At 38.6% G+C, this 14,440-nt stretch overlaps 1 protein-coding gene across 2 annotated transcripts; it reads right to left on the reverse strand.

The window, feature by feature from the left end:
* Positions 1-466: 466 nt before the first annotated feature.
* On the reverse strand, positions 467-14,439 carry st3gal5 (ST3 beta-galactoside alpha-2,3-sialyltransferase 5). 2 transcript variants are annotated; one of them, XM_044364753.1, is made up of 8 exons: positions 14,031-14,439; positions 12,183-12,290; positions 9,865-9,985; positions 8,734-8,943; positions 6,649-6,776; positions 6,214-6,400; positions 4,887-5,045; positions 467-2,178 (listed from the first exon to the last, which is right to left on the reverse strand). In XM_044364753.1, the coding sequence occupies exons 1-8, from the start codon at positions 14,036-14,038 to the stop codon at positions 1,921-1,923; spliced, it is 1,179 nt and encodes a 392-aa protein (XP_044220688.1). In that variant the 5' UTR covers positions 14,039-14,439; the 3' UTR covers positions 467-1,920. The 2 variants fall into 2 exon arrangements, with proteins under 2 accessions (XP_044220688.1, XP_044220689.1); XM_044364754.1 differs by having other exon boundaries at positions 14,152-14,234.
* Between the last annotated feature and the right edge of the window lies 1 nt (position 14,440).

Raw genomic sequence — 14,440 nt, forward strand, 5'->3', positions numbered from 1 at the left:
GATAGATAGGGTCTACAGATGCGATGAAAGTTCCACTTCTGACACATCCTAGAGGACCCCACGTGGCTGCACAAAAATTTCCAGATCATTTCACTGTTGAATTTCACAATCGCTCGCTTGAAAAATGAGTGTTATTTTGTAATTTTCAGGAGAATGTACTAATTTTTGCAACATGGCCTTTTACAATTTTGACAAGAAAATCATCTTTTCCTGTTTAGTATTGACATTTATCATTGGTAGATAGATAGATAGATAGATAGATAGATAGATAGATAGATAGATCTGATATTATGAAGGGCTTTGCTGCTTACAGGACCTTAATGTGCATTGTGGAGTGACATTAATGGAAATATAATCAATCTTCATCAGAGACAAAAAAATCACATAATTACTATCAACAAAGACATAATGTAGAAATGATTAAGGGATAATGATTCATGAGCAAAATCCCACAAAATCCATCAACTTGTAGGAATGTTTTCAGTTTAATTTCCATCATATGTACATTCAATTTATAACAAGATCCAGTGCAACAACTTAAGACTGATAAGACGTGGTAGAAAAGTAAACAGCATCACAACAATAACGTCTCTTTAAGCCTCCGTGACGTTCTTAAACACATAATGTGATTAATACAGACAGGTGCATTTATCTCTTTCTGTTGGTCACATAGACAAACAAACTTTTCCATTTAAAACAAGACTATTTCCTCAGAGAACAGTAAGAAATTCACATTTGAACCGAGTATATGACTGGTATTAATCTTTATATTGGCTGTGCTTTTCCATTAGCTTGATGTCAGTTGTGTTGGCTATTAAATAATTTAATAAAAACATAAGAATTGACTGTATTCATGGAAATGGATGAAATTTAAAGCTTCAGAACATGAAAAAAAAGAGGAAAAGAACATGAACATTTCCAAAGTAACCACACACAAGTGTGTTCAGGGGAAATGTTATTAACTACATAACAAACAATGAAAATTATACAAATGATTAAAAAAAAAAAACCTGCACAATTTGTAAATAACGTTTTTCATTGGTGTAGCTTTCACGGACCAGCCCAGACTAACATAAACAAGTTTTAAACATATGTTTTTCTTTTTTTTTAAATCATGACATATCTTTTAAAACATAAAAATAAAACTGCAAAGGCATCTTGGACTTTTTTTAAAAACGTTAAATACAAATCCTTTTGTTCCAGTGTTAAAATAAATAAATAATATAATTCAAAATGCATTGAAACATTCAACACATACTGATCAAAGGCTCTGTCGTTCAGTTTGTAAGTGGACAAAATGTCTTTACAACCAGTGATACCAAAGAGACTATTGTATTACCAATTGAAGCAGTCCTAAATTTAGAGGTGGGTGAGCTATCTATGTTGTAATTGACACAAGCTGCTGTTTGGAGTCCAGATTGAAGTTTGAAATACCTGCAACACAACGACTATCTGGAGTAAAACATGTCTGCAATGCTAATATGGATTAGAATCATTCAAAATTATAATTCTACACTTTCCACATGAAAACTTGGTTTTCCATGTTAGTAAAGGAACTTAAACGGCATTTGATTGGTTGGTTTCAAAGTCTATAGGTCAGATGGATATAACTGCTGTTACAACAGGAAAACTGAAATACTGAAAGACTACGATGGTTACTTTCTGTTTTTGTGTCCTGCAAGAAGCACTTTGTGTCAAGTATTAAATATATTAGATTTTTTTCTCAGTCTTTGCATCAAGTTTCTCTCTCAGCTGTCTTTCATCTCACATGTCGCAAGTCCTTTGCTCACAAAAAGCACGTTTCGCATACCGTCAGTCTTGCCATTGCTTCAGTACTTACGTACTTGCTTCAGTGTTTTGTCCTCAGACAGCAATGTACAACAAAAAAAATGAAACACTTTATGGTAAAATATGTGGAGGTCAGCTGGGGCAGAAGGAGCAGTGAATCCCCCCCGTCAGGTCAGTGATGGCTCCCTCTTTGACAAGGCTTTGTAGGAGCTTGGTCTCTTTGTCCACGTTGTGCATCTTCTGCTGCAGCATGGCACTCATGGGCAGGTGGTCATAGTAGTGCAGTGGTGCCCCATGCTGGGATAGGTTGTACCCAAAGCCTGCCAGGCTGACCTCGTCACACAGCAGACTGGCTAAATTCAGTGCAGAGACACCCAGGGTGGGCACATTCTGCAGAAAAAGACAAGCAACAAGACTAAGCATTAATAGTTTTCTTATCATTATGATAGATATTCATTTTCTTTCTTTACCTCAGTGGGCTCACATCAGTGTAATTAATCAGTTTATCCTCCTTGTTGTCATGTGCCCTTGACAGATCTACTTATTTAGCATTTAGACTGTTGAGTGATAGTAGGTGACTATCAATTTTTAAAAATGAGAAAATAGCTCACAGCAGGTCTATTACTTGATGTAGATGTTAAATAAATTTAAATGGTATTTTGCTGGAGGTTTAGATTACCAGGAGAAGCTGGTAAAATTTACAGTTATGATACAACAAAAAGCACAAATGTGCCGTTGCTCAGTAAAAATATACAAGTGGTTCTCACTCAGCATGGTTTATGTTAAAGGTCCAGAATCAAATATGAGGGACACGAGAATGATCTTGGTGTCAATGTTATCATTTGTTAACAGCTCTCCTGAGCTCAATCTTCACACCTTCAATACAGATAATATGAAGTAGGGAAGTGACAGTAACTGATACAATCTAACTATCTAATCTAACTGTAAAGCAAGGAATCTCTGTCTGTCTGTATGAATGTCCTTCGCTTATCTCAAGAACCGTTCATCTGATCAACTTCAAACTTGGCGAGTATGTTACTGGGGACCTAAGGAAGTGCAGTGTTGAATTTGGTACAATTTGGGACATATGACATGATTAATATTATTTAACTTTGAATAAATAAGTGAACAGCGAGCTGCTCAGCTCTGTGTCAGAGTGCTGCGTGGACTGTTTGATATAAACACTGTCACATCAGAGCGGGACGGGGTTTCTGGGCTCTGACTTGCTGAGCGAGACAAAGGCACGCGCCCTGTTCAGTTAAACTGCCCGAGAGGAAAGAACGAGTGCACTAGGGTTGGGTGATGTCTACAGAATTGGCCTATGACGATGTCCACAGTGAAGCATCGCCATGGACGATGTTATCAGAGAGGGGGGGATGCTAAATTACTCTTATTGGCTTTTTACTTGCAAAGTTTTTATTGCACTTACAGTAACGTTACAAGTGTCGTCGTCAACTGGAGTACTTCATGTGGCTCACTGTCTCTCCTCTGCTCCGCTCAGAGGACACACACTCACGCACACACACACAGACACAGAGTGCTCAACCCCACCCACAGTGAAACAGGAGAGGAGAGAAACTTAGCGTGACCATAAATGACAGCAAAACACAGTAGACACTATTTATTTATGTTATTTACCTAATTTATGTGCACTCGTTTCATTTCAGCTCAGTGTTTGCGTCTACTGCATTTTGCTGTCATTTATGGTCGCACTAAGTTTCTCTCCTGTCCTCTGTTTCACCGTGGGCGGGGCTGAGCACTCCGTGTGTGTGCGAGTGTGTGTCCTCTGAGCGGAGCAGCGGAGAGACAGTAAACCAGGTCCACTTGACGACAAATAACTACACTCCTTGCATTACTGTAAGTGCAATAAAAGCTTTGAGAGTAAAAAGCCATTAAGAGTAATGTAATCCACACAAAAGATGGACAGACCCATCAGTTGCCCATCAGCCCAACCCTAGAGTGCACCAGGAGAAAAAAAGACAGAGGCGAAGGCAGTAAAACTAGCCAATAGGAGTGCAGACAGATTGCAGATCGATCAATGGAAGGCTGTAAACTGCTTCTTTGGTTCAACCTCAGTTTATTCTCACTGTTGACGTTTCTGTCTGGATTAAAACCATTTAATTTATTAATTCCTTCTCGTTTAAATTACTACATTAGTCAGTTGATATATATATATATGCAAGCAATTAGCCCGTTCCGAATAGGCACGTTTTGAACAGGCACCGCACTAGTATCATTACAACGTGAATGGTTGTGGTGGTTACTTTAGTCAGTGCTGCAGTAACCAAAACCAAACACAAGGTGGAGCCACTTCCACACAGCAAAGTGTGGACATCTGCACTTGATGGGAAACACAATAGTGACACACTGTCACTTTTCTCACAGAGGAAGCAAGTGTTATGTCTGCAGAAAGACAACTGGCTCCCTGTCAAAGAGGATTTGGTCTAAAGTATGTTTAAATGTTCAAAAACGACTACCAGCCACAGAGATAATGATTTCTCTCTGTACAATATACAGTTAAAGTTGTAGTATGTCTTATTTTAATTACAATTTTCTTATATTTCAGCGATTATGTAATGAGCACCGTATGATCAGATTAGTTTGGCTGAGCACATGCCTACAGAAAAGTATGAACTAAGATTGTTTGCGAGTACCTGAGTTGATGAGAATATACTGTATGTGGTACAGTCCAATAGGAAATCCAATTAACTACATATATCTTTATTTTTCTTATCAAAGTTCATATAGTTTATTTGATTTGCACATGCGCAAATGTGTTTGCTTGTCTGACTAATAGTTCTACTGGGCAAAGTACAGTAGAGGGAACACACAACTACTGCACATGTATGTAGTTAATGCAATGAATATAAAGTAACAAAGTAAAATAAGATAAGAATACAAGTAAAATAGAAATAAAAGTGTCCTACAGTAAATACAGGCAAATTTTTTATTACATTTTATAACCTTATCAAATATAATAAACTACGTTTTACAAATCTGTCTTTGTGTTTTTTTTTATTGCTTATGTGGGTGTTATCCTGGTTATGAGAACAAACAGACAAACAGATGGACTCCCTGCTTTGGGAGGTGTCTATTACCTGGTCCCAGCCCCAGAGGCGCTGTGTGGGTGGGAGGTATTTCAGCAGGTCCAGTGCGGTCTCTCTGATGACACGCGGGTTGAGAAGTCTGAACATGTTGCGCTCCAGAGGGATTTGATCTGGAACCTTCTGCCAGAAGAAGAGCCAGTCCCACAGAGGCTGCCACACAAAGCACACATCTGTCATAGATCAGTACAGTACAGACGAGTTTTATCTATACAAATGATTCTTTATCGGAGCTGCAGGCCGCTTTTGAGTCTTGGTTAAACAAAGACTGTTATGTGATGGCATCCAGATTAGAAACAGTAGGAGGAGCAGGCCAGTGTGATGTAGAAACGTTTGCTGGTTCGTTTCACTACTCAACACGGAAATCTGTTCCGAGTAGGGTCGAGTAAAACTGACTTCCTGTGAGAAGAATGAAGTCCTCTCCCCTCTCTTTCTCTCTCTCCCTTTCCACAAATTGTCTAGTGTATTTTATCCATCCCATCATGTCACTCTGTCTCCTTCTTATTCACCATGAAGCTGGTTTAATGACTCCTGTTTCATTAATAATATGTAACAATTAATTATGTTAATATAATAATAACTGTCATACTTTGAAAACCCCTGCTCAAGCGCTTAGGGAAAACTGAATGGTTGATGTGCATGGTCTGGTCTAATGCTTGTTAACCACATTCACCCGCAGTTGCAGGCAGGTTTCGAGAGTTAATGTGTGAACTCTGTATGTGTTCGGAAATAAGCAAAGTGCAGCTGCAAGACGTGAGAATACGCCCATTCCTTGTGTTTCATGATGTTTCACACTTTTACAAATTCAGATTAGTTCCTCACACGCCATTATTTTTCTTGAGATTGTGTTCCTCTTATTGCAGATGATTTGACTGCTTTCTACTGTAAATGTATGAGCATATCAGCTGTTTCTGTGGATTAAAGAAAACAAAAAAAAAAAAATCCCACCCACTCATTGACAAAATCAAAGGTTTTGCCTGATCAAGTCAAACCTGATTTGCACCTATTTCACAAACATTACAGTAAGTTTCTGCCTTTGTCTTTTAATGCAAAAAAAAAAAAACTATGTTAACTTATGCAGGAATTCAACCAACTGTAAGTTTCTGATGGTCAAAATCATAGCCAGAATTTCCAGAACAAAGCTGCCCATTGTTGAATTTATGCTGACATTTGATATCTTTAAATATGATCATTTTCATATCAAAAAACAGCACTGTATGTGTGGAAAGACAGAAAACTCTCTAAAAAAAAAAAAAGCCAAAAGTCTAATACTGTAAATATAACAATTTAGACATATGTACTGGATGTGAGCACTACTCACCACAGTGAGCTTGTTGATCATAGCGGATGTCCAGCTGATGTCTCCGCCTTTATACACCACAGCTACGAACAAAGTTTGTGCGTCTGTGTCGACCCAGTGGAGCGGTGTGCCCTCTGGGTAACTCATCCTGATGCTGGTTCGATTCCCGACATCGACGCTGAACTCTCCCAGAGGACCGCTGTTTAACCTGGGTGAGGGAGACACACACACAGAGTCACTGATTAACAGATTTTCAGTGCAATTCGTTGACTTATACGGCTCTCTTGGTTATGCACAGTGGGAACTGTCAGTAATAAGACTTTGGTATAAGTTGAGGATCATTATAGCGTTAAATCAGATTGATACAGTCATATCACCACATGTATAATGTATGTATAGATGAGAATAAATGGCTTTAATCCAACATCTTCCACTGTCTTTTTTTTTTTTTATTACCTGATGATGATGTCAAAGCGGTCAATCAGTGGGCCCAGGTCAAGGCCTCTGAGAATGCCTCCGTTTCCCATGACCACACAGCGTCGACATTTCTTTGATTTTTCCTGCTGGGACGCAGAGTCTGGCAGCTTTAAAGGAAAATTCACAGATGATAAGGTTTGTGTCTTGAAAAATACAGTACAGTAAAAAACATAAAAATGCACTTTGTCATATTCATATTCATTCATATGCATATGTCATGTATGGGGGCTGAAATGTTGTTATTCTTGGGAAAAATACTCCCCACGGCCAGACATCCAGTGTTTGTGTGCTGTTTTTGCTTATATTTGTTTGGCTTTTTTATACCACAATGAAGATAATCTAATCAAAAAAAATGGAAAAGCATTTTGTTTCTTATGTATCGAGTTCTAAATCATATTTGTGGATTCTTCTTTGGATTCTTCATTTTTTCATCTTTTTCCAGCTCAGATATCATCACATCACTAATCATTTTATTAATAGATTGAAAAATACTAGCAGGGATGTTTACGGGCAACTTTCACAGAGGTTGAAATGTTTCCATTTGTTGCACTTCTGGCCAGATTATATCAGTGCAGCTACTTTGCCCTCACTCTAAACTCAGTTATCAGTTCCCGCTCAGCCAGCAATGTTATCAGTTAAGCAAAACCTTTCATGCAGATTATATTATTTATCAAAAAGCCTCTTTGACCTTCACCTCTTAGAGCTTCACTTTATTGTCTAGATATTATTCCGACAAGAGGTGCAGCAGTGATTTACTGCGTTTACTGTTTGGAATAAGTTGGTCAAAGTCAGCTCCTACTAGAGCTGGAAACCAAAGTCACTTCTAGGTGACTTTATTATGACCATTAATAACTACAGATACAGATATCATAAAAGTATTACTAAACTATATTGAACTGAGAAAAACTGAAGATATCATTCATTGAAATATAAATACTAGTCAAAACTGAATGTAGATATCTTGAATTTAATGTTAACATTCAGCCTGTAAAGTAAATTCCTACTTATTAGTAAGATTAGTCATCAGAATTATCATACGTTCTTGTGTTGATTAGACATAAATGTAATATATCTGTAATGTGAGTCTCTTATTATAATCTATTATATCTGAAAAACAGATTTTAATCTCAATGAGACGTTTATCTGGTTAAATAAAATAAAGAGTATAGAAATTTGGAGGTGGATGTGGAAATATACTGAATTATCATTGGTGCTAGTCAGATTGTAAATGCAGATATTTTCATCATCATTCTGATTGCCCACAAAATAATTATTCCTCATCAAACTGCATGTGCACATGTTTCAAATATAATTACTGTTAGTCAAGTAAAACTTTTAAATGTTTAAAAAAAAAAAAAGAAGAAGCAGCTGGCCATTGTCGTTGTGTCACGCTGTTCTACTTCCCTTGCCACATTGTATTTAGAGTTACTCTATTAAAACCACAAGCCACATCCTGCTGTTTTGTGTGCACTGTTATGGGCCAGAACAAAGCTGACACAAATCTGAGAGTGATATGTGGTAGAAGCAGCTGTCAAAGCTTTCCCCGATAGCATATGGAAGTGGGCCACATCAGGCAATGATTCGGCACTGCTGGCCTTCTTCTGACCCAGAAAAAAAAAAAGGACGTGAGCCTGAAATGGCCCGCATGTAAAAAAGCAAATATGGCCCAAATATCCAAAATCAAATGATGTGGTGGTGCTCTCAGGTGTTCTGGATGTGGGTCAGTTCTGGTTTATCTGGTTTGTTCTTGGTTGACATACGGCTTGCTCGTGGCCCAGATCTGGGAAACAGGAGCGGATCGCCCGAGTGTCATCATTCCACGCGGTATGTGGGCCGGATGAAACCGCCCCCAAGTGTCGGGTTTGGCCCGGATCTGAGCCTCAGCAATTTTGCTTTCTGGGTTGAGCGTTTACAAGATTAGGTGTTCTGGTATCTCCTCTTGTCACATGGCCAGGAACACACCAAGTGCCATTCAATTAATTTTATTACCCTGTAATAATTATCAAATACTGTATGGATGAAATAGAAACGATAGAGCGACAGAGCTAAAGAAGTTGTATTCACCTGCTTGAGCAGGTCCTCCACTTTGCCCCGGAGGCCTCTGAACCCAAATGGGGGCGGATACAGAAAGAGGTCATCAGGAAGCGGCGTGTCCTTCCAGAGGAAAGGCTGAGTCGCAGGACTGGAAGCAGAGAGTTGAGCTAAAAAACTCTGCCTGGTTCTGCCGCGATGACACTGACCCTCCAGAACACTGTGTACATAATCCTGCACTAGCTGCAAGTAAAGAAGAGGTCATGTGAACAAGATATGCTGGAAACTCTAATGACATTCACAAGGTCATTACAATCTGACTCCAGAACCTGTTTTACTGCAGTCCAGACATGTAGGCGTAGCCATAAATGGTATGTGTACATGCTGGTATTTAGGATTATATGTTATGAATCAGAGGCACAAAGGCTCAGTCTGTGGCCATGCATAACTACTGGCAACCACTTTAAAAATAAAAAAAATAAAAACATTGTGAAAACAGTAAAAGTGAACAGTGTTAAAGCAGTTACAACTATTTGTGTAACATGCATAAGTCAGACAAACTCTCTTTATGATTGTTGTCCCTTTCAACATGGAGGGAAACTATGTGGCCTTTCCAGAACATCTTTGAAAAACTACATGCACGACTGGCTTCAACAACAAAACATCTTTTTTTCAATACCTCACTTCACTCAGTATGAAGGAACATGTTTTTTTTAAAAAAAGGCTTTTCCCCTATTCGACCACATAAACCAAATTACTTCTGCTATTATTATTATTATTATTATTAGTATTATTATTATTATTATTATTATTATTATTATTATTATACATACGTTTTTATTTAAATTTGGCAACGTCTGATCCAAGAATGAGTACAGTTATCTGACAAGTTAAAAACTTACCCTAAAGAGTCTGATAGTGGAGCATAATTAATTCCCTTTAATAAATTAAATCTTCTTACTTAATTGTAATTCATATAGTCACATGATCTAATCATGTGTACCATGAAAATCCATGCATTAAGTCTATTGTGTTATATGGGATGGTGCCACTACAGGGAATCAATCTGAAATGCTTTTTTTTAACACTACATTAGACACTGTAACATGTGTGGATCTGCTGTTAAAACTCTCAGCGCTCTTACCCACAATTCTGAATACTGACCTTTTTATGTGCAGGGTTGACGTGCAAGTCCACAGGTTTGCTTTTCTCTGTCCCAAACTGCGCTAAAGAGACCATCGCCCAACACAGAATACCTAAAAGAGCAACCGGCACTACCACACGCCTGGACACACACACACACACACAGGGCAAGATGTAGAAAGTGGGGGGAAGGAGGCATGCCCACATAGAAGAGAGAATTGTTAATTTAATTGTTAAGTTACAAAAACTAGTATAAGTTTCTGCTCACATTATGCAAGAGACAAGTTGATAAACCAACCAGAAGTAGAGGGTTAATGTCACCCTACTCTGTGTCTTACTGACTTTCAAGGAGGAAGGAAGTCTTTTATCCCTATTTTAGTGTGTTTTCAGTTCATTAAAGTTAATTTTAACATTTAAGGTCACCTAAAAAAGTCTTGTTCAGCATTTGGTTTTACAACTCCTAAAGATACCAACACTTGAATCAGTTATGAAAGGTAGGGTAGTTGAACACATGCTAAACCTCATCTTTAGACTTTGTTATTATCTAATCAGACCACTGCCAGTATCTGAGCTTTTACAATGTCATATTTCAAAACTGTGTTTTTTTGTGACTTTTTGTCTCTCTCCTGTATTTCATCACCTCAACCATCAGATTTCAACTCATGTGCCAAAGAGGGCTCATTAAAATGTTGCTCCACCTTGCAGTAATTGTTTTGCACTTATCAAGATTGAAGTTTTGAACAATTTTGGTGTCTTTTATTGGTAACAAATGCATGTCTTTATTAAGTACCAAACAGGCACGCTGATGGTTTAGCAGAAGCACAATTCAAATGTCCTCATGGGTGTTCACAGGTGCGGAATAAGCACTGAACTTTGTGCCGTGTATCCCTGTAAGAGCCGCTGTAGACTTAACAGGACAAAATCTATCTACATAGAAGGTAGACAGGAATAAGCAAAGCTTTAAGTACAGTAAATAGCTGCACTTTTATGAGAGTGGACTATGGTTAGTGTGCATAGAGTTCTGGTGCAACTCACAGCCTGAACTAATGACAGATGCGCTCTCACCACATGATAAAACACTTAATAGCCTTACACAATTATGCAGCACTATGCCAAAACCTGCTTACCCTGGAAAAACGTTGGGTAATATGTCTGGTGCACGATGCAAACCACAGACCAACGCAACAAACATGATTCATTTGCAGGAGGGTTTAAGCACACATGACCGAGTCACATTCGGGAAAACACGGGAAAATTTTAAGAACGCGCAAGCCAAACATCTTGCAAGATATTTATTGAGTAATTCTTAGTAACTGCAGAAAAGAAATTTTAAAATATAGTTTCCTAATGCAAGAACGCTCACTGTGACTGTTGAACTGTAAGGTGAGGCGAGTCTATTTGTATAAAGAAATTGAAAGTGATAAAAGCAGTCGGTCAGACTAACAGATGGGATGCGAGTATGCATCCTATGAAAGGTTGTTCTACAACTTCTGCGCTAGAGCCTAATAAACAAAGCGTGCATTCATAAAGTAAGACACTATATGCAGGAAGAACCCGGGTCTGATGAGCAGCTGAAGCTCAGGAAGGCAAATAGCTAAACCACAGGTTTTGGTTGCACAGAGATACGACTTTGAATGTGGAAATGAAAATCATTCTTGCTCTGCTTGTAGTAAAAACTCTGGTTAGCGTTTGGGTGCCAATCAACCACGCTAGTTAAACCAGGAGATACTTAAGAGGATCAAGCTGGTTGTTCAACTATTTGATATCCCTGTTATTTATTCATGTGTGTTCCTCTTCCTACTACAATTACACCCTGAAAATTTCTAACAACTGTCCACATGATCACCGAAACAGTTAGATGCTTTCACACAGTGGCTAAGAAATGGATTCATTAATAATTCATTAGGATTGAATTATTAATTACTACTCATTCAATTAAGAAGACAGCAGAACGGAGCTTGTGTGTCTTTTCAAACAGATTGACATGTTGATGCTTTTTAGTTTGAGTTAATGGTCAGGTTGCTTGTTCTCATTCGTCCTGCTAATGGGCAACCACAGTCGGAGATATCGAGATAAGCCTTTCAGACTCAGCCGTCAGCTGATAAACACTTTGGAAAAAGAGATGTGAAACAGAGAGTCGCCTAAATGTCACATCGGCTTTCATACTAGAGATAGTCTGAGCTCCCTTCAATTGGTTTTTAAATGTTAAAATCACTTTAGCTGTGGCTTTAAATACTGCTGTTCTCCTTTAAATTCCTTAGAAGAATGGAAAGCAGGTCAGGTCTGGTGGCTTTCAGAGAACAGTGGGAGTCTTTGTGGTGTTTTTATGTAGACATTACCTGAGTGCTCCCCAGCACCTCATGTTGTCCTCACTCGCACTGGATAATGGGAACTCTTCTGGTTTCTCTGCTGAAGACTGAATCCCTCTAACTCTTAGGGGTCTTGCGCTGGACACACACGGGTAGTTAATCGTTAGACACATTAGAGGACAATATGCAGTGTTACTCAAGACTCCACTACATTTTTGAGGAAGTATACAGACATGTGACATATTAGAGGAAAAACAGCTCTCTGAACTCTACTGGAGGGATGAACGCCATTCTACCAGAAGATATTGCCTTATTTGGTGTTTTGATGATGGTGGTGGAGAGAGATCTGGTGACTGTGAAGGTCATAGCATATCATTCATATCATTTTCATCAAAGCATTCAGTGACCCCTCGTGTTCTGTGAATTGGGGCATTGTCATCCTGGAAGAGACCACTCCCATCAGGATAGAAATGTTTCATCATAGCATAAAGGTGATCACTCAGAATAACTTTGTATTGATTTGCAGTGAGTCTTCCCTCTAAGAGGACAAGTGGATCCAAACCATGCCAGCAAAATGCCTCCCAAAGCATAAGAGAGCCACCAGATCCCCTCACTGTAGGGATCAAGCATTCAGACCTGGACCGGTTTTTCTTTTAATTTGTCATCTGTCTGTATATTTTTTTTACTCATTTTACTCTTTTTAATTCATTCAGATTTTAAATGCAAAATATATATTTAGTTTATATAATCTGATGCATTGTTAATATGTGTTCCTAGTCGGAATTATTATTATTTTCCACCAAGCCTGTGCTATGGTTTATAAGCAAGGCAACATTTTTTTCATAATATTGACTGTAGTTAAATATAAAACACTGTCATGCCGTGCCAGGCTTTTAGGACAGTCGTTGCTGTTTAACTGGTGTTTCCGATCAACTGGTGAGACTGGTGTACGTGATTAGGAGGAAAATACTCAGAGGCAAGGACCACACTTTTCTCCAAGGCACATTCTCTACTATACCAAATGTTCCCACATGGGATTATGTAAGGGATTGTAACAATATCTTTTTGGAATAAAGACCTAATTGTTCTATTATTAATCTGATGCTCTGCTGAAAAGCACAAACCACCCACAACAGCATCAGATAAAGTGACAGTCTTAAGAAAGAAATGCATCAAAAACGATATTTCTTATCTGTTTGGGAATCTGATGCTGTAACGTAGAAGAAATACGTCCTTCTTCTCCTCTGGCGTCTATGGCGAACCGTTTTTAACATTTAACAGCTAGACTGTATATCTGAAATGTTCGTTTTGACTAGGAAGAATTGAATTACAGATATCTGCGATACATATTTTTAGATATCTTACATTTATTTTTGACTAGTGCGTCACAATCACAGTCGCAGATATCTTGAAATACTATTTCTACTAAGCAAGAGGGTTATTATGGATATCTTTAATTACCATTCTGACCAGTGAGAATACAATTTCGAGCAGGAGAAATGCTATTATCGATATCTAAAATGTAATTGCAGATAGGAGTTCGGTTCGGATGATATAAGCAGCCCCGAGATCGACATCACCACAGACGCGAATATCATCTTTTTTCATATCCAGCAGGTAATTCAGACAACAGTTTAACTGTAACACCAGACCGACTTAAAGCAGAGTAAACCTGTGTCGTAACACGGCAACGACGCAACAACAATGAACGATAAAATGCAGTTGGTGCTTAGTTTGTTTAACGGACCACGACCATTAGCCGTTAGCTTATATTTGTTTAGCTGACCATTACAATTACCATGTAAACACTGTTTTATACTCGATGCTATCCATTCAGCTATTCATTATCATCCGTCATTTATTGACTTAGTTACTTACCCTTCCATGGATACCAATACTTCGCCATAATGAATGCTTGGACAGAATAAATGATAAGCTTCTTCTTTTTTTAAATCCCTCAGCTATTCATCCTAGCTTGGTTCTTTCCAGCCCCCCTCACCATCGTTTCCGCTCTGTCGTAGTAGAGGGGCAATGCAAGATGGGATGAGGAGGAGGAGATGAATTCTCGCGGTTAGACTCAAGTTAAAGTAAAGTTAAAATCTGACAAAAATGGCTCCTCCGGTTGCTCCGATCTAGCCAAGTATATGCAGCTGCAGCCGCTGCACGAACGTGTGGCATCCACATTAAACATCTACTTGGACAGGTTTAGGCAGAAGTAAGTGGGTAGGGTGCGCCGTTAGAGTGACATCAGGAGGAGGGTGTCATGTAGGGTTGGCTACACCCTTCTC

Source organism: Thunnus albacares, chromosome 10 (genome assembly GCF_914725855.1).
Source record: "Thunnus albacares chromosome 10, fThuAlb1.1, whole genome shotgun sequence".
Lineage (NCBI taxonomy): Eukaryota > Metazoa > Chordata > Actinopteri > Scombriformes > Scombridae > Thunnus > Thunnus albacares.

What these genes read in the sequence shown, in the direction of transcription:
- st3gal5 (XM_044364753.1), bottom strand. An exon ending in AGGTGCTGGGGAGCACTCAG is followed by an intron (nt 9,986 to 12,182) that starts GTAATGTCTACA and finishes GTGTGTGTCCAG; the next exon opens with GCGTGTGGTAGTGCCGGTTG. An exon ending in GCCTCTGGGGCTGGGACCAG is followed by an intron (nt 2,179 to 4,886) that starts GTAATAGACACC and finishes CTTTTTCTGCAG; the next exon opens with AATGTGCCCACCCTGGGTGT.